The following is a 27130-nucleotide window of genomic DNA, read 5'->3' on the forward strand; positions in this document are numbered from 1 at the left end:
ATGCTGATGCTGCTGGCTTGGTAATGATGCTTTTGAACCACTGTTCCAGGGAAACAGTTTTCAAAGTGTAATCTGCACCCCGACCGCATCTGAAATACAGGGGAAGCTTGTTAATAATGCAGGTAGTTCTCCCTAGCCAGACTCTTATATGAATTTTATCTATTAGAACTCAGGTAAGGAATAGGTATGGATATATTTCAGCCTTTTGAAGCATGTTTTTCTCTCTGAGATTCAAGAATAAAATAGATCTAGCTTGTATACTATCCCTCATTATCCAGATTTACAACTGGCATTCTCACTAAGCTCAGGATCCATGTATATGTGGATAATGGGGCATAATTCTAAAGATTTCTGAGCTCTACCAGAAGTATGCTAAGTTATATTATCTGGATTAGATCCCTAAATTCTATTTCTTCATCAGTCTTTCAAGGTAACTCTTAGGAGTATAAATGTCTAAGAAACATGGCCCTGTGCTGTGTGGAAGATTCTTCGGGTTCTCTTAATTCTAGAAAATGAAAATGGGACTCTAGTGTCAAACACCTATGAGATTTACCTGCAAAGCACCTTAAACCAACAAACTGATGTAATGTGGGATCCTATGGTATCAAGGATTATAATCTTTATCTTAAGATAGAAGCAATGTTATATTTCTGGAAAGGGACATCCGGAATTTCTTCTACCCAGTTACAGTCGTGAAGAGTGAATACAATCAGTTTTGTCTGGGAAGGAACTACTCAAAGAAATAAAAGACAAGAAAGAATTAACCTTCAAACAGCATTCTTGGCCACAGAAGTCCAATAGAAGATTCACATGGTTTGCATGCGATTTCTAATTAGTAAGCTAAGCCTAGAGAAGACTGCTTTTCCAACCACCCTTTTAAAGGCACTCTTGACCTCCTTGTTCCTCAGGCTGTAGACCAGTGGATTCAGCATGGGGATGACCATGGCATAGAACACGGACGCCATTTTGTCTGTGCCCATGGAGTGGCTGGAGCTGGGCTGTAAGTACATGAAGATGATTGCCCCATAGAAGATGGAGACAGTGGTGAGGTGGGAAGCACAGGTGGAGAAGGCCTTCTGGCGTCCTTCAGATGAGCGCATCCTCAGGATAGCAGTAAAGATGAAGAGGTACGAGCCCAAGATAACCAAAAGAGCGAACAAGGTGTTGAACGCTGCCAGTGTGAAGAGCACAATCTCGTTTGTGTAGATATCAGAGCAAGAGAGAGCCAGCAGTGGGGGAATGTCACAGAAAAAGTGATTAACCACGTTGGAATGGCAGAAGGAGAGGTGGAAAGTGAGGGCAACATGAACGGAAGATTGTAAGAGTCCACAAACATAGGAGCTGGTGGCCAGCAAGGCGCACACAGCTCTCGTCACGGTGGTGGTGTAATGCAGGGGTTTGCACATGGCCGCCTGGTGGTCAAAGGCCATTGAGGCCAGGAGGAAACTTTCAACAGTGGCAAAGGCTGCAAAGAAGAACATCTGGGTAGCACATGCATCGTAGGATATAATCTTGTCTCCTGTGAGAATCCCCGCCATTACTTTAGGAGTAACAGAGGAGGCATACACACAGTCCACTAGGGAGAGGTTACCGAGGAAAAAGTACATGGGCGTGTGAAGTCGAGAGTCCAACAGAATCAACACGATCATCCCAAGGTTCCCAACCAGAGTAGTGAGGTAGATGAGAGCGAAGATTGTAAACAGAGGGACCTGCATCTCTAGAGCATCTGTTAACCCCACGAGAAGGAATTCAGTCACCTCTGAAAGGTTCTCCATCAATTGGGGAGTCAACATGAGCAGCACCTATGACAAGCTGAGCAAGTACAAGATGATGCTATCCGATCGTCTTCATGGGAAGTACACTGTAAATGGAGTCTTTAGTCATGTTGTCAGCTTCTTATGGAGGGAAGGAGCTCGTGAGTGAGAAGCTGAGCCAGATGGGTAGTGCTGGGTTGACTAAGGTTGTTCATCTAGAAGTGGTATGGAAAACACTAGAATGCCCTTACTGACTGTGGCTGCCAAGAGCGGACCATATGATGACTCTGGGTCACATTTCAGCTTGCTTGCTTGCTGTATGTTATATCTCTTATATTAAACCATGTAGGACTCTTCTTATTTCATCTCTTACAAGCACACTTGTCTAAGGTATACATCAAAGGCTTAAATCAACAGAAAGTAAGATACAGGAAACCTTTTGTCAGTCATTGGTGTGTAACGCTGACAAGCCCTCCTCAATTGCCTCCTCCATCTCTGAGGGATCCTCGTTCACTTCACTGGCGATCTACAGTGATTCCAACCTTCTTTTTCTCTCTAATTCACGGGGCCCTCAGCTGAGTGGCCCTCAGTGTCTGTCTTCCACTGTCACCTACACCTTTGCCTTATTTGTGGGTGAAGAGAATAGGGGAGATGGAAGGATTAGTTTTGTCCTCACCTAGAGACTCTGTACCATCAGCCAGACCACAGACCTCCTGCCATAGCACGTAGTATATCTGGTTGCTCTCACCTCCAGTGGTAACTCAGCAGATAGCTTATTGTAGCTTCTGTAGTTACAGTATGAGAGACTGTCTTGACCCAAGAGACACTTCTGACTCTGGCATATTAGGTCCCATTCATTCCTCCTGGATTAACTATTATGAAATATTCAGGGGAGGATGTGATGTAGCCCTTGTCTTTAAGGATTCCTTAGTGGGAGAGACCTGCATCCAAAAGATACATTAGTCATAATGTATTTCTGAAGTGGAGGGACACCCGTGGCCTTTGGAATTAGAAAGCACGTTTGGTTTGCCCAACACAAGAACTCAGGAAGGATTTCTGGAGATCAGGACTCCTCAGTTGTGGCTTGGAAACTAAAGAAATAATAGTAACAATATATTAGTTATTATAACAGCAAACACATAACATTTACTTTGGGTCAGGAAACTGTTCTAAGCTGGTCACGTGTATTAACTCATTTACTTCAGTTAGCAATTCTGTTGCTGCTGCTGCTGCTGCTGCTAAGTCGATTCAGTAGTGTCCAACTCTGTGTGACCCCATAGTCGGCAGTCCAACAGGCTTCCCCGTCCCTGGGATTCTCCAGGCAAGAACACTGGAGTGGGTTGCCATTTCCTTCTCCAATGCATGAAAGTGAAAAGTGAAAAGTGAAAGTGAAGTCGCTCAGTTGTGTCCGACCCTCAGCGACCCCATGGACCGCAGTCTTCCAGGCTCCTCCATCCATGGGGTTTTCCAAGCAAGAGTACTGGAGTGGGGTGCCCTTGCCTTCTCCAGAGCAATTCTGTTAGGCAGGTACTATTATCACCCCCATTTTGCTTCAAATGGAACCAAAATTTAAAGAGGTAAATTACTTGCTCAAGTAGCATATTTGATGGTAGAACTGGGATTGGAATCCAGGCAGCATGATCTAAAATCTGCAATATTAAGCATGCTTCTTGAAACAGTAGGTCAAGTTCATTAATCTTCCTATATTTCAGTTTCTTCATCTTCCAAGTGGGAAATTCAGTTTTCAACTTTTAAGGTAGATGAGTAGGATAACTTAGATCATGTAGAACATTGAAAACAATGTTAATTGCGTAGCAAGTACTCAAAAAGTTTAAGATGTCACTACTACCATTACTGCTACTACTACTATACCAGGCAGAAGAAACATCATGGATAAAGGTAGGAACTGGCAAACACCACTGTATAAATAGACAGTTATAAGTATATAAGTATTACTAAATCAAATCTCAATTGAGAGTGATGTACAAAAGTAATTGGTAGACATGAAACTAGGATTGAGACCTAAAAGAGAAAAAATGTATCAGATTATAGATATAATACAACTGTTTAGCAGAGTCTAAAGTGACTATTTAGATCAAATATAACAAGAATATATTTTTTCCGGGAATCCCTCCTTCAGTGTTGGTGGGGCTGTAAGTTGGTGGGCCACTATGGAGGTTCCTTAAAAAACTAAAAATAGAGTTACCATATGAGCCAGCAATCCCACTCCTGGGTATATAGCCAAAGGAAGAAAATCCACTAATTTGAAAGGATACATGCACCTCAGTGTTCACAGCAGCACTACGTGAAATGGCCCCAACGTCCATGGACTGATCAGTGATTAAAGAGCATGTAGCACATATATACAGTAGAATATTACTCAGCCATAAACAAGAATGAAATCATACCATTTGCAGCAACATGGGTGGGATTAGAGATTAGAGATTATCATTACTAAGTGAAGTAAGTCAGACAGAGAAAGATAAATATGATATGATATCATTATATGTGGAATCTCATAAAAAATGACAGAAACGAACTTGTTTACAAAACAGGAACAGACTCACAGACATAGAAGATGAACTTATGGTTACCAGAAGGGAAAGGGGTGATAAATTAAGAGCTAGGGATTAACAGATACATACTTCTATATATAAAACAGATAAACATCAGGGACCTATTGTATAGCACAGGGAAATATATTCCATATCTTATAATAACTTATAATGTGAAAGAATCTGAAAAAGAATATACGCCTGTATTATATGAAAAACTTAATCACTTTGCTGTGCACCTTAAACTAACACAACCCTGAAAATCAACTGTGTTTCAACAAAAGAGCAAGCACAGTCACAACTCCAAAAAATGTTTACTTTTGACAATAAGTGCCACTAATTATGGATAAGGCGATGGCACCCCACTCCAGAACTCTTGCCTGGAAAATCCCATGGATGGAGGAGCCTGGTGGGCTGCAGTCCATGGGATCTCGAAGAGTCGGACACGACTGAGCAACTTCACTTTCACTTTTCACTTTCATGCATTGGAGAAGGAAATGGCAACCCACTCCAGTGTTCTTGCCTGGAGGATCCCAGGGATGGGGGAGCCTGGTGGGCAGCCGTCTATGGGGTCACACAGAGTCGGACACGACTGAAGCGACTTAGCAGCAGCAGCAGCCAGTAATTAGTTACTTGGATAGGATGTGGCTACGGGAAATTTGCTTACACTCTGTGAATCTCAGTCTGATTGTCTGTGGAATACTCGATTCTTGTAATACCCAAAGTACTTATTTTAGCGATCTGAGAAGTTGAGGTTGAGTGGCATATGGAGCCCTGCTAATGCAATGCCAGTGTGTGGACTGTGTTCAGTGCCAATTCTCTCTCTGTCTCCTTCTCTTCCCAGTTGGCTTTGCACATAAACCAGCTCTGTGCCAGGAGCAAGGGTCACGAGATGAAGAACACGACTCCTGACTTTTAAAGGAGGTAGAGACAACCAGATCCACAAATTACCTCCCCAATGTGATAAGTGATATAATAAAAGTGTGTATAAATCTAGTGAAATGATCAGTGAAGTAACGGAGTATGCCAGAATACCCTACACACCATGAATTACTTTCTCCTGAGGATTATTCATCAGTTCTTATGTCTGTGCTTGCTAGAGTTGCCAGATTTGCCCCAAATGCATAAACATGTAAATCTGATTAAATCTATTTTTGAAAAAAAAATAAAGTTAATTTTTGTATTTCACTAATGGGTATTCATTGGAAGGACTGATGCTAAGGCTGAAACTCCAATACTTTGGCCACCTCATGCGAAGAGTTGACTCATTGGAAAAGACCCTGATGCTGGGAGGGATTGGGGGCAGGAGGAGAAGGGGACGACGGAGGATGAGATGGCTGGATGGCATCACCAACTCGATGCACATGAGTTTGGGTGAATTCCAGGAGTTGGTGATGGACAGGGAGGCCTGGCATGCTGCGATTCATGGGGTCGCAAAGAGTCGGACATGACTGAGCGACTGAACTGAACTGAATGTGATAAGAATGTCCAAATACATTTGTATTGACCAAATACATTATTTATACTACTTACAGGTACAAACGGACACAAAATATCTCCTTTTGATCCAGAAATTCAGAGGTGTGGGAGTGTGGATAGGATTGAAGCACAAACACAAGACCGATTCTCATCCTAGTTCTATCAACAACCAGCTGGGTGTAGGCCTGCCACGGCCAGATCTCCTTATTTCACAAGATGAAAAACATTCTTTATCTCTCTTGTAAGCTGTTATCCTGCTCTGATGTGACAATAGATATAAAAACTCTTTAGAAACCCTAAAGGTACTAACATTTTAAAATCAGACAGTTTGAGACAAGTTGCTTTCTGTAGTCTATCACACCTTTTCTTGGTTACTGCAGGGTATTCAGTCAATAATAATGAATGTCTAAACTTTGATGTTTCTAAGGAAAATGGCTTTATATTTGAGATCACAAACAGATGTTGAAAGTTTCCTCCAAGCCCTGATATTCAGAAAGGGAGCTAAGATGTTTCTACCTAGTCCTGTAGTACATTCTAAACAAACAAACAAACAAACAAAAAAATTAGGGGACGCAATCTCCCTTTTTGAGTCTAACCATCACTCTACCATTTATATAAGACAGCTGATTATAATGAGCATGGAAATATGGATGCTGGAGGCTGGCACAGCAGAGTGGAAAGAGTGGTGAACTGGGAGTGAGGTGATGCCTAGCTCTAACTTTAAACTCTCTGGGCCTTTCCCATCCTCATTTGCAAGAATTAAAACAGTTGAAACTTCTAGAGGTCCTTCCCGTTCTAATCAGCTGTGATGGTGTGATTTCTTGATACTTACTTTTGTCCTAGGCTCAACAGATGAAGGTACAAGGCAGACAGTAAGGACAACCTTCTTGCTCAGGCTATTGACTAGAAGTCCCCATCCAGGAAGGCTTCATGCTGGAGAAGCTCCCTCCCCACCCTCGGAGCTCTGTATGGTGGAACATAACTTGGGTTTGTGCTCTTGCAAATATCAAGGCAGAGAAAATGACCTTGTCACACAATCAATCTCAGGGGAAACATTTAGTATCAAGTGAGTGGATATCTCATGAGGCTCCGGGTCCCAGATTGGTCCTCCTAACCTGAACCTGACTGGGAGATGCAGAGGATAATGTTTGTATGCATTTTAGCTGAGGGTGTTTATGAAGGCAAGGGAGGATGGAAACTTAGAAGGAGGAGCAACTAGCCAGCAAGTCAGCAGCACCCCAGCCCAGTTGCGTGCGTGTATGCTAAATCACTTCCGACATGTCCGACTCTTTGTGATCCCGTGGGCTGTAGTCCACTGGGCTCCTCTGCCCTTGGGATTCTCCAGGTAGGAATACTGGAGTGCATTGGCCACGCCTTCTCCAGGGGATCTGCTCCACCCAGGTTTCAAACCAGAGTCTTCTGCGGCTCCTGCATGGCAGAAAGATTATTTACTGCTGAGCCATCAGGGAAGCCTCACAGACAAGTTAGGCAATGCAGGTTAAAACTTCCTTAAAATCTCTGGCCTATGTGGTGTCAGAACCTTATGCAAGCTTTCTCTATCTCTTTCATAAAAGCCTGGAAATCTGTCTTCTCCTCAATTCTTTTAAACAAAATACCCATTTGTTTTACCACTACAGGGCCGGACTGGGCATATTTTGGGAAACCTTTATTCTTATTTTTTAGAACTAAGAAGAAGGATTCATTCTTTCCTCTGCATAGTCCTCTCTGTCCCTAAACACCCAGGCAGAATTACCTCTGTTTTATCAGTGCTTTCAGGTACAGTTTTTATAAATTTGGGCTCTGTGGTAGTATGGTCTCCCTTCCAATCCTAGTTCTGTTATCTGTTGCAGGGAGACCTTGGCCAAGTTCTTCAGTCTCTCCAAAAATCAATATATCACCTATAAAAAGAGGAGCAATAATATTGAATATCCCTCATATGAGAGTAGGGGCTTCCCAGGTGGCGCAAGTGATAAAGAACCGATCTACCAATGCAGGAGACATAAGAGATGCCGGTTCAATCCCTGGGTCGGGAAGATCCCCTGGAGGAGGGCATGGCAACCCACTCCAGTATTCCTGCCTGGAGAATCAGGCAGAGGAGCCTGGTGGGCTACAGTCCACAAAGAACTGGACACAACACGTGATTTAGCAGAACGCATATGAGAGTGCTAAAGATTACATTAGATGTTGGTGTTCAGTAGCTAGGTCCTGCCCATGAACTGCAGCACGCCAGGCTGCCCTGTCCTTCACGATCTCCCGGAGTTTGCTCAAAATCTTATCCATTGAGTCAGTGATGCCATCCAACCATCTCATCCTCTGTTGTCCCCCTCTTCTCCTGCCCTCAATCTTTCCCAGCATCAGGGTCTTTTCAAATGAGTCAGCTCTTCGCATCAGGTGACCAGAGTATTGGAGCTTCAGCTTCAACATCAGTCCTTCCAATGAATATTCAGGACTCATTTCCTTTAGGATTGACTGGTTTGATGTCCTTGCTGTCCAAGGGACTCAGGAGTCTTCTCTAGCACCACAATTCAAAAACATCAATTCTTCGGCACTCAGCCTTCTTTATGGTCCAAGTCTCACTTATGTACCTGACTACTGGAAAAACCATAGCTTTGATTATATGCATCTTTGTCAGCAAAGTGATGTCTCTGCTTTTTAAGATGCTATCTTGGTTTGTCATAGCTTTTCTTCCAGGGGGCAAGCATTTTTTCATTTCATGGCTGCAGTCACCATCTGCAGTGATTTTGGAGTCCAAAAAAATGAAATCTATCACTGTTTCCATTTTTCACCCCATCTATTTGCCATTAAGTGATGAGACTGGATGCCATGATCTTAGTTTTCTGACTGTTGAGTTTTAAACTTGCGTTTTCACTCTTCTATGAATAACATAGAATTCGCCATTTTAAAGTGTACAATCAATTTTTTTGTATTTACAATGTTATGCAATCATCACAAGAATCTTATTCCTGAATATTTCCATCGCCACAAAAATAAACCCCATATATGTTAGTAAGTCCCATTCTTCCTATTCCTAAATCCCCTGTCACTGAGTAATCAAAACTTTGTTTTTATTTGTATTCCTGGCCTAGATATTTTATAAAGTGGGCACATGTGATTTCTGTCATTTTATGTCATTTTCTTTCACCTAGCATAGTGCTTTTGAAGATCTTCCATGTGGTAACATTTCTTATTCTTCATTTCATTTTATAGTTGAATAATATTCCATTGTATAGATATACCACCACAGTGGGTTCATTATCTGATGACTATTTGGGGTCTTTTAACCTTTGGGCAACTGTTAATAATGTTTCTATGAATATTCATATATAAGTTTTTGCTGAACATACATCTTCAGTTCTCTTGGGTATATTTTCAGAAGTGAAATTGCTGGGTTATATGGTGACTCTGTGTTTGACTTCCTGAGACTCACCAAATGGTTTTCAACAGCAGCTACATCATTTTTCATTCTTACCAGCAAGGTATTAGAGCTATTCTTCCACAACTATTGCTTTGACATTTCTGGATTGTTTTGCAATTCCATATGAATTTTAGGATTGGCATTTCAGCTTTTGCAAAAAAAAAAAAAAAAGCTACTGGGATTTTGAAAGAAATTATACTGGTCCTCTCAAACAAAGTTAGTGGAGGTGATGGAATTCCAGTTGAACTATTTCATGTTCTAAAAGATAATACTGTTAAAGTGCTGCACTCAATATGCCAGCAAATTTGGGAAACTCAGGAGTGGCCACAGGACTGGAAAAGGCCAGTTTTCATTCCAATCCCAAAGAAAAGCAATGCCAAAAATGTTTAAACTACAGCACAATTGCACTCATCTCACATGCTAGCAAAGTAATGCTCAAAATTCTCCAAGAAGGCTTCAACAGTATGTTAACTGAGAACTTCCAGATGTTCAAGATGGATTTAGAAAAGGCAGAAGAACCAGAGATCAAATTGGCAACATCTAGTGGATCATTAAAAAAGCAAGAGAGTTCCATAAAAACATCTACTTTTGTTTTGTTGACTATGCCAAAGCCTTTGAGTGTGTGGATCACAACAAACTATGGAAAATTCTGAAAGAGATGGGGATACCAGACCACCTTACCTGCCTCCTGAGAAATCTGTATGCAGGTCAAGAAGCAACAGTGAAAACCAGATATGGAACAACGGACTGGTTCCAAACTGGGAAAGGAGGATGTCAAGGCTGTGTATTGTTACCCTGCTTGTTTAACTTATATGCACAGTACATCAGGTGAAATGCTGGATTGGATGAAGCACAAACTGGAATCAAGACTGCTGAAAGAAATATCAATAACCTCAGATATGCAGATGACACCACTGTTATGGCAGAAAGCAAAGAGGAGCTAAAGAGTCTCTTGATGAAAGTGAAAGAAGAGAGTGAAAAAGTTGGCTTAAAGCTCAGCATTCAGACAACAAAGATCATGGCATCTGGTCCCATCACTTCTTGGCAAATAGATGGGGAAACAATGGAAACGGTGACAGACTTTATTTTCTTGGGCTCCAAAACCACTGCTGATGGTGACTGCAGCCATGAAATTAAAAGATGCTAGCTCCTCGGAGGAAAAGCTATGATCAACCTAGACAGCATATTAAAAAGCAGAGACATTGCCAACAAAGGTCCCTCTAGTCAAAGCTATGGCTTTTCCAGTAGTCCTATATGGATATGAGAGTTGGACCATAAAAGCTGAGTGCTAAAGAATTGATGCTTTTGAACTGTGGTGTTGGAGAAGACTCTTAAGAGTTCCTTGGGCTGTAAGGAGATCCAACCAGTCCATCCTAAAGGAAATCAGTCCTTAATATTCATGGGAAGGACTGATGCTGAAGCTGAAGCTCCAATACTTTGGCCACATGATGTGAAGAGCTGACTGATTGGAAAAGACCCTGATGCTGGGAAAGATGCTGGCAAGAAGAGAAGGGGATGACAGAGGATGAGATGTTTGAATGGCATTACTGACTTGATGGACATGAGTTTGAGCAGGCTGTAGGAATTGATGATGGACAGGGAAGCCTGGTGTGCTGCAGTCCATGGGGTCACAAATAGTTGAACTCGACTGAGTGGCTGAACTGAACTGAACTGAGATCACTTTGGGTAGTATTAGCATCTTAATAACATTGTTTTCCTTCCCATGAACATCAGATGCCTTTCAACTTATTCAGGTCTTTAATTTATTTCCACTTTATGTTTATCATAATTGTACAGCCACTCCATAAGTGCCCACATGCAGGACACTGGAGCCAACGTTGCAGGAGGAATACACATGCACTGGACCCCAGAGCAGTATTTGCTCCCTGCCTGGTCTTTCTCCAGACACTAGCTCTGTGACTGCTTGGCAAGCACCCATATCTAGAGCACCAGTGCCCACGCCTCACACCCTGGAGCGGCTGTGGCTTGGCCAGTGCCCCCACTTCATCAGTGCCCAAGCTCAGGCCATGTAGTTAGGCAGCTTCAAGCCAAGGATCTCCACAGTTTGCCATAAAACCACTAGAGACTAAGAAGAACAAGGACACGTTTCCCTACTGGTTTCATAAAGAATGTAGTCTTCCTGACATATTGATTTCAGACATGTAGACCTGTGTGATAGTTGAAATTTCTGTTGTTTTAAACTATAGAGTTTGTGGTACTTTGTACAGCAGCCCTAGATAACTGATACAATGGCTTTGAGTTTGGTAGTTGGTTCTTACATACAACAGCAGAAACTTAGGTAATAAAAGAAAAAGTAAATCGGACTTTATCGACAGTAAAAACATTTGTGTCTAAAATTATACCATCACTAAAGTGAGTATATAACCCATGGATGCGAGAATATATTTGCAAATCATGTATCTGATAAGAAATATTATAACTGTATAGTAAGAAGACAAGTATGTGTGTATATATGTATAGATATATTTTTTCATGGATTGGACGACTTTAATACATCAGCTTCTTCATATTTATCTACAGAGTCAATCTGATCTCAACAAAAATTCAAGCAAGAATTTTGGAAACAATCTTTCAAGTTAAAAGATTCATATGAAGAGGTAGAGCTACCAGAATACTTAAAGTAATTCTTAAAAAGAAGAACAAAGTTAAAATATGCTCCTTAACTGATTTCATGACTTACTCTAAAGTTACACTAATCAAGAAAGTGTATATTGGTGAAAGAATAGACACATAAATCATTTGAACAGAATAGAAATTTCATCAATAGAAACATACAATATAGCAAACCAGTTTTTGCCACAGCAATTAAATGGAAAAGTGATATTCTTTTTCATGCAGCAACACGATGTCTATATACAAAAGCAAGTGAACCTCAAAGTATACCTTCTACCTAAAACAATAATTAATTCAAGATGGATACCACTGAAATGTGGAACATAAAATTATAAAACTTTTAAATGAAAATATAGAAGAAAACCAGAAATGTCTGAATTTGGCATTGAATTTGTTGGTGCTGTGCTGTGTGCTTAGTCGCTCAGTTGTGTCCACTCTTTGCTACCCCATGGGCCCCAGGCTGCTCTGTCCATGGGGATTCTCCAGGCAAGAACACTGGAGTGGGTTGCCATGGCTTCCTCCAGGGGATCTTTCCAACCAAGAGATCGAACCCAAGTCTCCTGCATGGCAGGGGGATTCTTTATCGTCTAAAGGATGGTCTAGGAAAGAACAAAGTGACAAATTTTACTTATCAAAATTAGAATTTTTGTTCTATAAAAGAAAGCATAGGCTAGGAGAAAATATTTGCAAATCATGTCTTTGCATATCATATTTTCAATTTACATATAAATGGTTCTTTACATTTTTTCTAGCTTTATTGAGGATGAAAGATAAAAATTCAGTATATTTTAGGGGTACTATGTAATGTTTATGTATGTGTAAAATTGTGAAATTATTACCATAATAAGATAATTAGCATATCCATCACCTCACATAGTTACCACTGATTTCTTTGCATGAGATCACTTGAGGTCTACTCGCTCAGGGTTGTGCCCTCCCGTTGCAGTGAGGTTTCTAGGCGTCTTTGATGTGGGCACTCCCTAAGTGACTGTGCACTTGGGGTCTAGGGTGCAGGGGTGTGCAGAGCTCACAGTCCTGAAGTCCTGGGTACAGGTTAGTCAGCACTGACAGTGGTCCTGGTGACTGAATGTGGGTGTGTGCAGAGCAGCTATGCAGCCAGAATCTTGAGTGCAGACACAAGGAGAATTGCCCCAGAACCAGTGTTCCAAGTAAGGTTGGCTCCAAGGTCCACGGCAAATGGAGGGTTGGAGTGGGGAGTGAGCCCAGGGCCCAGAGAAGTCCAGCCATGGCTCTTTCCCTGGGTGAGGGGTCTGGGGGTGGGGTCAGCGTCTTCCTCTCCAGAGTCTGCAGCTGCAGGGGCTGCTGGTTACCTCAGTGGCTTAAGTGGTAGGAGTCTTCAGTGGAATCTACATTAATGAACACTGTGGGGTTCACCAGGCTCCCCCATTGCAAAAGCTGTGGGGAGTGGTAGCATCACTGCTGAGACCCTCAGTGGCAGAGGTTGTGTGGGGTCCTCACAGGGGGCACTGCAGCCCAGTGGCCCTCAGCCTGTGCCTGACCCTGACATCAACACTCCCTTTGTTCCCAGCCAGACGCTTCATCTCGCCAGTTTCCCCCATGACCTTTTCTCTGTAGTTATTCTCTATTTTTTTCCTCCACTGTGTTACTGCAGATTCTTAATTGGACTCCTGAGCCCTCCCAGAGCTATTTCTGTCTGCAGTTATTCATCTAATTGTTGTTTTACTTGGGAGGATAAAGATACTCTCTTATCTTGTTGTCACTGTATAAAGGATTTGTTTTATAGAATATATACAGTGTCCTTTAAAGGCAAAAAAAAAAAAAATCAACTCAATTAAAAATGCACAAAGGATCTGAACCTTTACAAGAGAAGATATACAGAGGAGAAGTACACACAATTGTGCTCCATAGAATTTTTCATTAAGAAAATAAATATTGAAAGCACAAAGATAAATTACTCTGCATTTGTTAAAATGGCAAAAAATCCTTATAGTGTTAAATACTAGTAAAGATTTGAATCTCAGTCATTGATTTGTTGTGGTAATGCAAAAAGGTACAATCACCTCTGATGACAGTTTGGAGATTTCGTATAACATCATGTATGGATTTCTCGTGTGATCCAGTGTTTGCTCTCTTAAGTATTTCCCATAGCGAACTGAAAACATATGTTTCACAAAATCCTGTTTGTCGATGTTTATCGCAGTTTTACCAAGATTCACTCAAACTAGAAGCAAACAGATATACTCCTAAAGGTGAATGGCTAAACAAACTGTGGTATTAATAGATATAAATGGAATACTATCAAATAATAAAAAAGAGATGAGCTATTGTTTTCTACAAAACATAAATGAATTTAAAGTGTATTTTTTGTGGCTAAGCTGGTAAAGAATTTGCCTGCAATGCGGGAGACCTAGGTTTGATCCCTGGGTTGGGAAGACCCTCTGGAGAAGGGAAAGGCTACCCACTCCAGTATTTGGTTCTAGAGAATTCCATGGACTGTATAGTCCATGGGGTCAGAAAGAGTCGGACACGACTGAGCGACTTTCACTTTCACTTTTGATAAGAAAAAGAGATGAAAACAGTACACATCATTGGATTCTATTCATATGACATTTTGAAAAAGGAAAAACTGTAGAGATGGAAAATAATTCAGTGGTAATCAGGGGCTAGGGGAACAGGGAGCTATTGTCTATAAAAGGGACACTATGGGAATTTTTTGAGTGATGAAATTATTCTGTATGTTTTCGAGGTGGCAGATACATGAATGTATGCATTCATCAAGGCCCATAGAACTGCTTGTCATGAAGAAGTGACCTTATTAACGTTTACAGACAAACAAATGGAATCAATTTGGAAGTTGGACAACCCCAGGATAGAATGAAGACTATTACAAAAGAATCTAAGTCACTGAAAGGGGAGGAGCAAAAAAGCTGATTTAACTAATGTCAAAAAATATATACTGACTGGAAATTGTCAACCCCATAGTCTAAAAGTAAAAGGAACTCTACAACAAGCCTGAATTGCAGTGTTAAAATTGTTGCTCAGGGGTACCAGCTGACAATGCTGGAATGGCTTTACCTGGTATTAGAGTTAACAAATACATAAAAAAGAGTTGGTCAGACAAATAAGAGGGAAGGCTGAAACAAAATGGGTTATATCAGAGACTTCAGTATCAAGTTATATTTAGTGTGTGCTCTCTGGTTTTCTTGCTTTTGAAAATTATCATGTGACCATACTTTTTCAACCAAATGACTTACTGAAGGCAGAAATATGAACTCCTTTACAGTGCTGTACTAGCATAGCTCTGGAAAAATGCTAATCACTGTGCTGTACACCTGAAGTTAATAAAGTATGATATTGTAAATCAACTCTACTTCAGTTAAGAAAAAAACATGAGACAACAAAAAAGAGCCAAAATGTATACCTTTATTAAAAAAAAAAAAATCCATGTCTCATGTTTTTCTTCATTTTAGAATTTCTCTAGCTTTTTAAGCTAGAGAAATGAAAAATGTTAAATTATATTCTGATAGCATAGTTATTTTTAACTTTTTAATTAAAAACTAGCCATAGTCCATTTGACTCCTTTAAAAAATTTCTCACCCCTGTAAGTGCACACACAAGACCCTTTCATGTGCTCCTATTGATGAGTTTTAGCCCTGTCTTATAAAAACACTTGCAGAGAATATGGTAAAGAAAATATGAACATAAGAATATATCAAGGATAATTAATAAAATTTATGACAAATGAGATCTAAAAAAATTCATAGTCTCCTTTGGCCATCCTCATTCAGATATTACTTATCTGGACATATTATTTTCTTTTTTCTAAGAGACAGGTTTTGGGAAGAAAGGTTATCTCAGTAATTTTAATGCAGTGTGAGCAGTAAAATATGATTTAATGCATGGAGATGCTCTGACAGAAAAGATGTAGGTTATTGTCAACTCTATATCTTTAAGAGATGAAACTTAGAGACAATTTTGCCTTCTCAATAGCTTTCTTGAAAGCACTCTTGACTTTATTTCTTAGGCTGTAGACTACAGGATTCAGCACGGGGATGACTTCTGAACACGGACGCCATTTTTTCTGCGTGGATGGAACGACTGGAGCTGGGCTGGGAGTATATGAAGATAACGGTCCTGTGAAGATGGAGGCTGTGGTGAGGTGAGACGGGCAGGTGGATAAAGCCTTCAGGTATCCCTAAGCCGAGTGCATCTTCAGGATGGTGACACATATGAACAGGTAGGAAATCAAGATAACTAGGAGGGCAAAAAAGGATATTGAAACTTGCCACAACAATAAGAAGCAGTTCACTAATATGTCTATCAGAACAGGAGAGAGTCATGACTGCTGGAGCATCACAGAAAAAGTGATGGATTAGTTTGGACGTACAGAAAGAGAGACTGAATGTGTCCCTGACACGGATGGAGGCATTCGGGAAACCATAAACGCAGGAGCCTATGGCAAGGCATGCACACCAGCTTGTCGCCATTATGGTGGTGTAATGTAGGGGTCTACACACTGCTGTGAAGCGGTTGTAGGCCATGGAAGCCAAGAGTGCATTTTCCACAGTGGCAAAGGCTGAAAGAAAGAACATCTGAGCAGCACACACGTTGCAGGAGATGACCTTGTCTCCCACAAGGAATCCAGCTATGACTTTGTGATTGACAGCTGCAGAGTAGCCGAAGCCCGCCAGAGACAGGTTACTGAGGGAAAAGTACATGGGAGTGTGGAGACGACAATCCAAGAGAATCAACTGGGTCGTTCCCAGGTTTCCAACCACACTGATGAGATAAATGAGAGTGAATGTTATAAAGAGGGGGCCCTGCAGCTCTGGGGCGTTGTTTAGTTCCGGCAGGATGAACTCATTCACTTCTGTACTGTTTTCCAAGGATGCTATAAACTGAATTGAACTTAATTCACTTTGCAGCTCCACAGCCCTACCATTCACTACCTGGAAATCACTGAGCCTGACCCACAGATTCTTCATCTACAATATGAAAATACTAATGAGACAGAACTCAATAATTAAACAAGATAAAATGTATAAAAAAAACTGTGAGTAAAATGCCAGATATTGAGCAGAGTCTGATTATCTTAGGTTTAATATTAGAATTAAAGTGAAATGATTGCCTCCATGTTTGCTTGGGGCTTCCCTGGTGGCTCAGTCAGTAAAAAATCTGCCTGCAATTTGGGAGACCTGGGTTTGATCCCTGGGTTGGGACGATCCCCTGGAGGAGGGCATGGCAACCCACACCAGTATTCCTGCCTGGAAAATTCCACAGACAGAGAAGCCTGGACGGCTACAGTCCATGGGGTAGCAAACGGTCAGACACAACTGAGTGACTAAGCACACAGCACATGTTTGTTTGAGAAACATGGCTGGTGAAAAGCAAGACTCAACTATAGATGAGTTCTTTAGTCTCTTCATTCCAGTCACAAAGAAAGACAATGCCAAAGAATGCTCAAACTACCACACATTTGCACTCATCTCACATGCTAGCAAAGTAATGCTCTAAATTCTCCAAGCCAGGCTTCAACAGTATATGAACTGAGAAATTCCAGATGTTCAAGCTGGTTTTAGAAAAAGCAGAGGAACCACAGATCAAATTGCCAATATCCATTGGATCATTGAAAAAGCAAGAGAGTTCCAGAAAAACATTTACTTCTGCTTTATTGACTATGCCAAAGCCTTTGACTGTGGATCACCACAAACTGTGGAAAATTATTTAAGAGATGGGAATACCAGACCACCTGACCTGCCTCTTGAGAAATCTGTATGCAAATCAAGAAGCAACAGTTAGAACTGGACAAGGAACAACAGACTGGTTCCAAGTAGGAAAAGGAGTATGTCAAGGCTGTATATTGTCACCCTGCTTATTTAACTAATATGCAGAGTATTCATGTGAAATGCCAGGCTGGATGAAGCACAAGCTGGAATCAAGATTGTTTGGAGAAATATCAATAACCTGAGATATGCAGATGACACCACCCTTATGGCAGAAAGTGAAGAAGAACTAAAGAGCCTCTTGATGAAAGTGAAAGAGGAGAGTGAAAAAGTTGGCTTAAAGCTCAACATTCAGAAAATGAAGATCATGGCATCTGGTCCCATCACTTCATGGGCAATAGATGGGGAAACAGTGGAAACAGAGACTTTATTTTCTTGGGCTCCAAAATCACTGCAAATGGTGACTGCAGCCATGAAATTAAGACACTTGTTCCTTGGAAAAAAGCTATGACCAACATAGACAGCACATTAAAAAGGAGAGACATTACTTTTCCAACAAATGTCCATCTAGTCAAAGCTATGGCTTTTCCAGTAGTCATGTATGGATATGAGAATTGGACCATAAAGAGAGCTGAGTGCTGAAGAATTGATGTTTTTGAACTGTGGTGTTGGAGAAGACTCTTGAGAGTCCTTTGGACTGCAAGGAGATCCAACCAGTCCATCCTAAAGGAAATCAGTCCTGAATATTCATTGGAAGGACTGATGCTGAAGCTGAAGCTCCAATATTTTGGCCTCCTGATGTGAAGAACTGACTCCTTGGAAAAGACCCTGATGCTGGTAAAGATTGAAGGTGGGAGGAGAAGGGGATGGCAGAGGATGAGATGGTTGGATGGCATCACTGACTCAGTGAACAGAGTTTGAGTAAACTCCAGGACTTGGTGATGGACAGGGGGGCCTGGCGTGCTGTGGTCCATGGGGTCGCAAAGAGTCGGACACGACTGAGTGACTGAACTGAACTGATCAGAGCATTACCTATCCACTTTTCCCCCACTAATCTCTTTGAGGAGAGCAGCATGATAATGTTTCAGAAATATATTTTCAAATTTTCTTATGTCACTGCTTTGGAAAATATCCAGAAAAATCTATTTCTGTTCTTAAATAACTCATAGTAGGTATAGCTGTCCCATTGCTTTTGCATGAATTATCCTTGTTACTAAAAGTGTATATGGAATATAGAAACTTACCTTGTTGGAAAAGAAGGGACCACCAATTTTGAACAGTGAGTCTGAAATCAGAAATTCAGCTGTGGAATAATGCATACATACTCTTAGACATGTTCTCTATTGGTTAATGGTCAAAAATTTCCAAGGCTCTAAGCCAAGTAAGCAGGAGGGGAAAACATGACTTGGAGCCAGGAACCTAAATCTGCCAGGCACTCCTTGAGTACCCTTGGAGGAGTCTCTTATCTTATTACCTGTAAAACAGAATACAAAGACCTCTCTCACATCATTCAAGGATTAGTGTCTGTAAATAGCAAACTTGGGAAGCTCTATAAAGCATGTCACTGAGGAGTGATCATTTAAAAGTCTATCAGTATATTTTCATTTTGAAATGTTTTCCTGGCCATGATTGGAGACGCATAGCAAATGTTAAGGTCAGGATTTAGGGGTAGGAGAAAAAGCGCTGTGTATACTACCAACTAACACTCAAACAAATGAGTCATGACCAGAGGGTCTCAGCACACAGTCTAGTCCCTCTAAAATGATATCACATTGAGTCATGTTGGGGTTTTAGAGGCTAATTCCTAGGAATCAGGAGAAAGTTACAGAGACATGGAGCTCTTTGGGGATTGCCTCCCCTCTCCCCGAAAGAGGATATCTACAGCTCTCATCCGTCTTTCCTAGCAGAAAACTAGCAGAAACATTGCCTGTGGGGATCTAGCTGGATAGGTTGAAGGTGCACACATGCTTTCGTATTACTTGCTGTTTATTTTCCTCCTACTTTGAGATTAAATTATAATTCATAAACAGCAATGTGCACAGATTCTTAGCTTGGTCAGATTTTTAAGATCACACACCCACTGACATAACCATGATATAGAAGAGGCCCATTATCTAAACAAATCCTTGGACTGTCTTTGTACTCTACTGTTTCTGCCCCATGTCTGTGGTGACCTCTATTTTCTCTCCATATTGTTTTGCCTCTGCAAGAATGTCATGTCATTTAAACAGAGCCTTAGTGCAGGCTCTGTTTAAATAACTCCAGAAAGAATGAAGGGATGGAGCCAAAGCAAAAAGAATACCCAGCTGTGGATGTGACTGGTGATAGAAGGAAGGTCCGATGCTGTAAAGAGCAATATTGCATAGGAACCTGGAATGTCAGGTCCACGAATCAAGGCAAATTGGAAGTGGTCAAACAAGAGATGGCAAGAGTGAATGTCGACATTCTAGGAATCAGCGAACTGAAATGGACTGGAATGGGTGAATTTAACTCAGATGACCATTATATCTACTACTGCGGGCAGGAATCCCTCAGAAGAAATGGAGTAGCCATCATGGTCAACAAAAGAGTCCGAAATGCAGTACTTGGGTGCAATCTCAAAAATGACAGAATGATCTCTGTTCATTTCCAAGGCAAACCATTCAATATCACAGTAATCCAAGTCTATGCCCCAACCAGTAACTCTGAAGAAGCTGAAGTTGAATGGTTCTATGAAGACCTACAAGACCTTTTAGAACTAACACCCACAAAATATGTCCTTTTCATTATAGGAGACTAGAATGCAAAAGTAGGAAGTCAAGAAACACCTGGAGTAACAGGCAAATTTGGCCTTGGAATATGGAATGAAGCAAGGCAAAGACTAATAGAGTTTTGCCAAGAAAATGCACTGGTCATAACAAACACCCTCTTCCAACAACACAAGAGAAGACTCTATACATGGACATCACCAGATGGTCAACACCGAAATCAGATTGATTATATTCTTTACAGCCAAAGATGGAGAAGCTCTATATAGTCAGAAAAAACAAGACCAGGAGCTGACTGTGGCTCAGACCATGAACTCCTTATTGCCAAATTCAGACTTAAATGGAAGAAAGTAAGGAAAACCACTAGACCATTCAGGTATGACCTAAATCAAATCCCTTATGATTATACAGTGGAAGAGAGAAATAGATTTAAGGGCCTAGATCTGATAGAGTGCCTGATGAACTGTGGAATGAGGTTCGTGACATAGTACAGGAGACAGGGATTAAGACCATTCCCATGGAAAAGAAATGCAAAAAAGCAAAATGGCTGTCTGGGGAGGCCTTAAAAATAGCTGTGAAAAGAAGAGAAGCAAAAAGCAAAGGAGAAAAGGAAAGATATAAACATCTGAATGCAGAATTCCAAAGAATAGCAAGACGAGATAAGAAAGCCGTCTTCAGCGATCAATGCAAAGAAATAGAGGAAAACAAGAGAATGGGAAAGACTAGGGATCTCTTCAAGAAAATCAGAGATACCAAAGGAACATTTCATGCAAAGATGGGCTCGATAAAGGACAGAAATGGTATGGACCTAACAGAAGCAGAAGATATTAAGAAGAGATAGCAAGAATACACAGAAGAACTGTACAAAAAAGATCTTCACGACCCAGATAGTCACGATGGTGTGATCACTGACCTAGAGCCAGACATACTGGAATGTGAAGTCAAGTGGGCCTTAGAAAGCATCACTACAAACAAAGTTAGTGGAGGTGATGGAATTCCAGTTGAGCTATTCCAAATCCTGAAAGATGGTGCCATGAAAGTGCTGCACTCAATATGCCAGCAAATTTGGAAAACTCAGCAGTGGCCACAGGACTGGAAAAGATCAGTTTTCATTCCAATCCCAAAGAAAGGCAATGCCAAAGAATGCTCAAACTACCGCACAATTGCACTCATCTCACACGCTAGTAAAGTAATGCTCAAAATTCTCCAAGCCAGGCTTCGGCAATATGTGAACTGTGAACTTCCTAATGTTCAAGCTGGTTTTAGAAAAGGCAGAGGAACCAGAGATCAAATTGCCAACATCTGCTGGATCATGGAAAAATCAGGAGAGTTCCAGAAAAGCATCTATTTCTGCTTTATTGACTATGCCAAATCCTTTGACTGTGTGGATCAGAAGAAACTGTGGAAAATTCTGAAAGAGATGGGAATACCAGACCACCTGACCTGCCTCTTGAGAAATTTGTATGCAGGTCAGGAAGCAACAGTTAGAACTGGACATGGAACAACAGACTAGTTCCAAATAGGAAAAGGAGTTCGTCAAGGCTGTATATTGTCACCCTGCTTCTTTAACTTATATGCGGAGTACATCATGAGAAACACTGGACTGGAAGAAACACAAGCTGGAATCAAGATTGCCTGTAGAAATATCAATCACCTCAGATATGCAGATGACACCACCCTTATGGCAGAAAGTGAGGAGGAACTACAAAGCCTCTTGATGAAAGTGAAAGTGGAGAGTGAAAAAGTTGGCTTAAAGCTCAACATTCAGAAAACGAAGATCATGGCATCTGGTCCCATCACTTCATGGGAAATAGATGGGGAAACAGTGGAAACAGTGACAGACTTTATTTTTTGGGCTCCAAAATCACTGCAGATGGTGACTGCAGCCATGAAATTAAAAGACACTTACTCCTTGGAAGGAAAATTATGACCAACGTAGATAGCATATTTAAAAGCAGAGAGATTACTTTGCCAACAAAGGTCCATCTAGTTAAGGCTATGGTTTTTCCTGTGATCGTGTATGGATGTGAGAGTTGGACTGTGAAGAAGGCTGAGTGCCGAAGAATTGACGCTTTTGAACTGTGGTGTTGGAGAAGACTCTTGAGAGTCCCTTGGACTGCAAGGAGATCCAACCAGTCCATTCTGAAGGAGATGAGCCCTGGGATTTCTTTGGAAGGAATGATGCTAAAGCTGAAACTCCAATACTTTGGTCACCTCATGCGAAGAGTTGATTCATTGGAAAAGACTCTGATGCTGGGAGGGATTGGGGGCAAGAGGAGAAGGGGGCGACAGAGGATGAGATGGCTGGATGGCATCACTGACTCGATGGACGTGAGTCTGGGTGAACTCCGGGTGTTGGTGATGGACAGGGAGGCCTGGCATGCTGCGATTCATGGGGTTGCAAAGAGTCAGATACGACTGAGCGACTGATCTGATCTGATCTGATCTTAGTGTAGGTTGACTTTGACTGTGGCTTTATTCAGTTAGCATGGTGTATTTGAGACTTATCCATATCCATATGGTTACCTATATGAATTTCCTCTCTCTCTTTTAGTCGCTATGTCGTGTCCGACTCTTTGCGACCTCATGGATTGTAGCCCACCAGGCTCTTCTGTCCATGGGATTCACCAGGCAAGAATACTGGAGTGGGTTGCCATTTCTTTCTCCAGGGCATCTTCCTGACCCAGGAACTGAACCCCAGTCTCCTGCATTGCAGGGAGATTCTTTACCAAGTGAGCTATGAGGGAAGCCCCATGAATTCCCTAAAGATGCCATTAAAAAAGTACCAGAAACTGGATGGCACAAGTAACAGAAATTGCTTGTGTCACATTTCTGGAGCCTAGAAATCTGAAACTGAGGTATCAGCAGAGTTGGTTCTCTTGTTCCTTCTGAAGGCTGAAGGGGAAAAGATGCTTTTATGTTTTTCTTAGTGACTGGGTAGTATTTGATGACAATCTTTGCTGTTCCTTGACTTCTGCTGCCTCATCCTGATCTCCATCTTCATTTTCACATGTGTTCTCTCTCTGTGTGTATGAGTCTATGTGTGTGTGTGTGTCCAAATTTTCTCTTTTGGTAAGCATACCAGTCACATTGATCTAGGAGCACACTCTGCTTTGGTATGACCTTATCTTAACTAATTATATCTCTAATCACCCTATTTTCAACAAGATCAATTCCTGAGGTCCTGGGGATTAGGTCTTCAACATATAAATTTTAGGCACACAATTCAACCCACAGTATATCAATTAAGAAATATTTCTTATTGCTAGATGGTATTCCATTATATGGAAACTGCAGATTGTTATTCCTTTCTCATTTAAGTGCATTTGGGTTGGTTCTAATGTCTGGAGATTAAAAAAGGAAAAGCATCTAAACTTGTATGAGCATAGGTGTTACTTTCATTGGGGTAAATATATGTGAGTTAGATTTGTTGGTTAGATAATGTGCTAAGTTGGTCAGTCATGTCTGACTCTTTATGGCCCCATGGACTGTAGCCCACCAGGATCCTCTGCCCATGGGACTTTCCAGGCAAGAATACTGGAGCGGATTGCCATTTCCTACTTCACAGGATCTTCCTGATGCAGGGATCAAACCTTGTGTCTCCTGCATTGGCAGGTGGATTTTTTACCACTAGTGCCCGGGTAGACAATAAGTATACATTTAATTGAGTGGAAACTGTCAAACTGTTTTCTAAGGTTGTACTAACATTTTGCACTTTCTCCCACCAGTGCATTGCAATTGCGTAACTTCTTTGCCAGCACTCGATACTAAACTGGTTTTAAAATTTGTATTTTGGTGTTATTTCATGTCCATTTCTAGCTGTTTCTCAAGGGAGACTCAAGAGGACAACCACTGGGATGTCCCTGACAGGCCAGTGATTGCAATATCACTTTCCAGTGCAAGGGGTGTGATTTCGATCTCTGGTCTGGGAGCTAGGATTCCTCCTGCCTCTCAGCCAGAAAATCAAAACATAAAACAGAAGCAATATTGTAACAAATTCAATAAAAACGTTAAAAACTGTCCACATCAAAAAAATCTCAGAAAAGGGTGCAATCATTTGATCCATAATAGTCACATACTGTATCATTTCATTGATATGATACAGCTGCTACTGCTACTGCTGCTGCTGCTGCTGCTAAGTCACTTCAGTCGTGTCCGACTCTGTGTGACCCCATAGATGGCAGCCCACCAGGCTCCCCCGTAAGTAAATCAGCTGAAAGCCAATTATTGGTTAAAGTCTGAGGGACGCAAAGGAAGGAGGAGTTACTGCCAAGTGGGTACAAAGTCTTCTTTGTGAGTGAAAAATACGTTGGAATCAGACAGATGTGATGGTTGTACAACACTGTGAATGTACTAAAGGCCACTAATCCGTACACTTTAAAGTCATTAAATTTAATGTTACATTTCATATCAACTAAGAGATGGAAGCAGATGAAATTAGACAGTAAGGGGAGATCCAACCAGTCCATTCTGAAGGAGATCAGCTCTGGGTGTTCTTTGGAAGGAATGATGCTGAGGCTGAAACTCCAGTACTTTGGCCACCTCATGCGAAGAGTTGACTCATTGGAAAAGACTCTGACGCTGGGAGGGCTTGGGGGCAAGAGGAGAAGGGGACGACAGAGATGAGATGGCTGGATGGCATCACCAACTCGATGGACGTGAGTCTGAGTGAACTCGGGAGTTGGTGATGGACAGGGAGGTCTGGCGTGCTGCTATTCATGGGGTCGTAAAGAGTCGGACACGACTGAGCGACTGAACTGAACTGAACTGAACTGAAGGGGAGAAACCTAATATGAATACAAAGGCAGGGATGGCATAGATACAGATACATGTCAATATACAGATACAGATACAGATATGAGATAGCTGACTAGAACATAAATGACAGGGTGGCATTAACAATTTCAAGACATTTATTGCCCAAAAATGGATAGCATTATTATTATTTTCAGTGAAATTTTCAAAACAAAATGTGAAGAGTTAGTGCCCATAAGATTAAGATAAAAATGAGTGAATCATGTGCATCCTCTTATTCTAATAGGGCTATTTACCTTTGGTAAATTTCACATGAATGTGCCTTTTCCCCCCAAATCACTCAGTAATGACTGAAGCATTGGTTTATTAAGCTGCTATAATTATTTAGCTCTAGATAAAATACACCAACAAAAGCACATACTTCATTAAAAGCTTTTATTATATTTTGTCTGCGTTTTAAATGGTTGGAACTATTCCTCAACTAAAGAGAGAAAAAATATGAGGCAAAATCTATATCCTACCATCCCAAATGGCCATTGTCATTTGAGTCATTGCATGGAGCAGATTCAAAGGGGTAAAATAGCTTTTGTAGACTCTACCTACACGAAGAGAAAATCTAGAGAAACTTTCACCTTCTCAGCAGCTTTGTTAAATGCACCCTTGACTTCTCTGTTCCTCAGGCTGTAGACCACGGGGTTCAGCATGGGGATGAGCATTGTATAGAACACGGATGTGATTTTGTCTGTGTCCATGGAGTGGCTGGAGCTGGGCTGTACATACATGATGATGACAGTCCCATAAAATATGGAAACAGTAGTGAGGTGAGAAGTGCAGGTAGACAGAGCCTTCTGGTACCCCTCTTGTGAGTGCACCTTCAAAATTGTCATAAATATGAACAGGTAGGAAATCAAGATTACAAAAAGCGCAAACAAGACATTGAAGCTTGAGACAAGGACAAGAATCATTTCACTGATGCGTTTCTCAGAGCAAGAGAGAGTCATGACTGCTGGGACATCACAGAAAAAGTGATGGATCATGTTGGACACACAGAAAGAGAGACTGAACGTGTCTCCAGTGTTGACAGAAGCATTCAGAACACCACACGCATAAGAGCCTACGACAAGACAAGCACACCTATTTTTCGTCATGGAGGTGGTGTAATGTAGGGGCTTGCACACTGCTGCGTAGCGGTCTAAGCCATTGAAGCCAAGAGATAACTTTCCACAGTGGCAAAGACTATAAAAAAGAACATTTGAGCAGCACATGCATGGTAGGAGATGACTTTGTCTGCTTTTAGGAGCCCAGCCATTGCTTTTGGAGTGACAGTGGAGGAGTAACAAAAGTCCACCAGAGACAGGTTACAGAGGAAAAAATACATAGGAGTGTGGAGACGAGAGTCCAGCAGGATCAACGTGGTCATCCCCAGGTTCCCAATGAGAGTGAGGAGGTAAATGAAGGTGAAGATTATAAAGAGAGGAATCTGCAGCTGTGGGTCATCTGTGAGTCCGAGCAGGATGAAATCGGTTACCTCTGTGCTATTCTTCATGGATTTGAGAATCACAAGATGCTCTTGTAATGAAAATTAGGGAGAGAGTGATGCAGAAAGAAGAGCTGCACAGAAATTGAAACGCACAAGCATTATTTATTACAATAGGATTCACAGAGAAGATTCTTCACGGACACCTTTCCAACATGTAAATTTTCTGTATGAATAATCTGAGTTACAGGAAGGGATAATGAGCTTGGAAGGTTATATGCCTGGAATGCATTGATCTCTAAATCAGATTTTTGAGTCTCCCAAGAGGTGGAGCTACTGGTAAAGAACCTGCCTGCCAATGCAGAAGAGGTAAGAGATGCCGCTTGGATCTCTGGGGGCAGAAGATCCCCTGGAGAAGGGCATGGCAACCCACTCCAGTATTCTTGCCTGGAGAATTCCATGGACGGGGAGCCTTACAGGCTACAGTTGATGGGGTTGCAAAGAGTCAGACACGACTGAAGTGAATTAGCAGCCCACGAGCTTATGCTTTTATAGTGCTCATGTGTATTTATTTAATACTCTCATTGCTGCTAAGTCACTTTCATTGCA

The 27130-nt window shown here is 41.4% G+C and overlaps 2 protein-coding genes and 1 pseudogene across 2 annotated transcripts; all 3 read right to left on the reverse strand.

The window, feature by feature from the left end:
- Positions 1-770: 770 nt before the first annotated feature.
- On the reverse strand, positions 771-1784 carry OR5B32 (olfactory receptor family 5 subfamily B member 32). Its single transcript, XM_010812944.4, has one exon. The coding sequence runs from the start codon at positions 1773-1775 to the stop codon at positions 807-809; it is 969 nt and encodes a 322-aa protein (XP_010811246.2). The 5' UTR covers positions 1776-1784; the 3' UTR covers positions 771-806.
- Positions 1785-15768: 13984 nt separating this feature from the next.
- LOC104968475 (olfactory receptor 5B3) lies at positions 15769-16766 on the reverse strand. Its single transcript, XM_059875033.1, is given in 4 exon segments — positions 15769-15880; positions 15882-15948; positions 15951-16092; positions 16094-16766. Coding segments are annotated over 4 exon segments (765 nt in total). The 5' UTR covers positions 16538-16766.
- On the reverse strand, positions 25653-26590 carry OR5B149P (olfactory receptor family 5 subfamily B member 149, pseudogene; annotated as a pseudogene).

This window comes from Bos taurus, chromosome 15 (assembly GCF_002263795.3).
Source record: "Bos taurus isolate L1 Dominette 01449 registration number 42190680 breed Hereford chromosome 15, ARS-UCD2.0, whole genome shotgun sequence".
In the NCBI taxonomy this organism is placed as follows: domain Eukaryota; kingdom Metazoa; phylum Chordata; class Mammalia; order Artiodactyla; family Bovidae; genus Bos; species Bos taurus.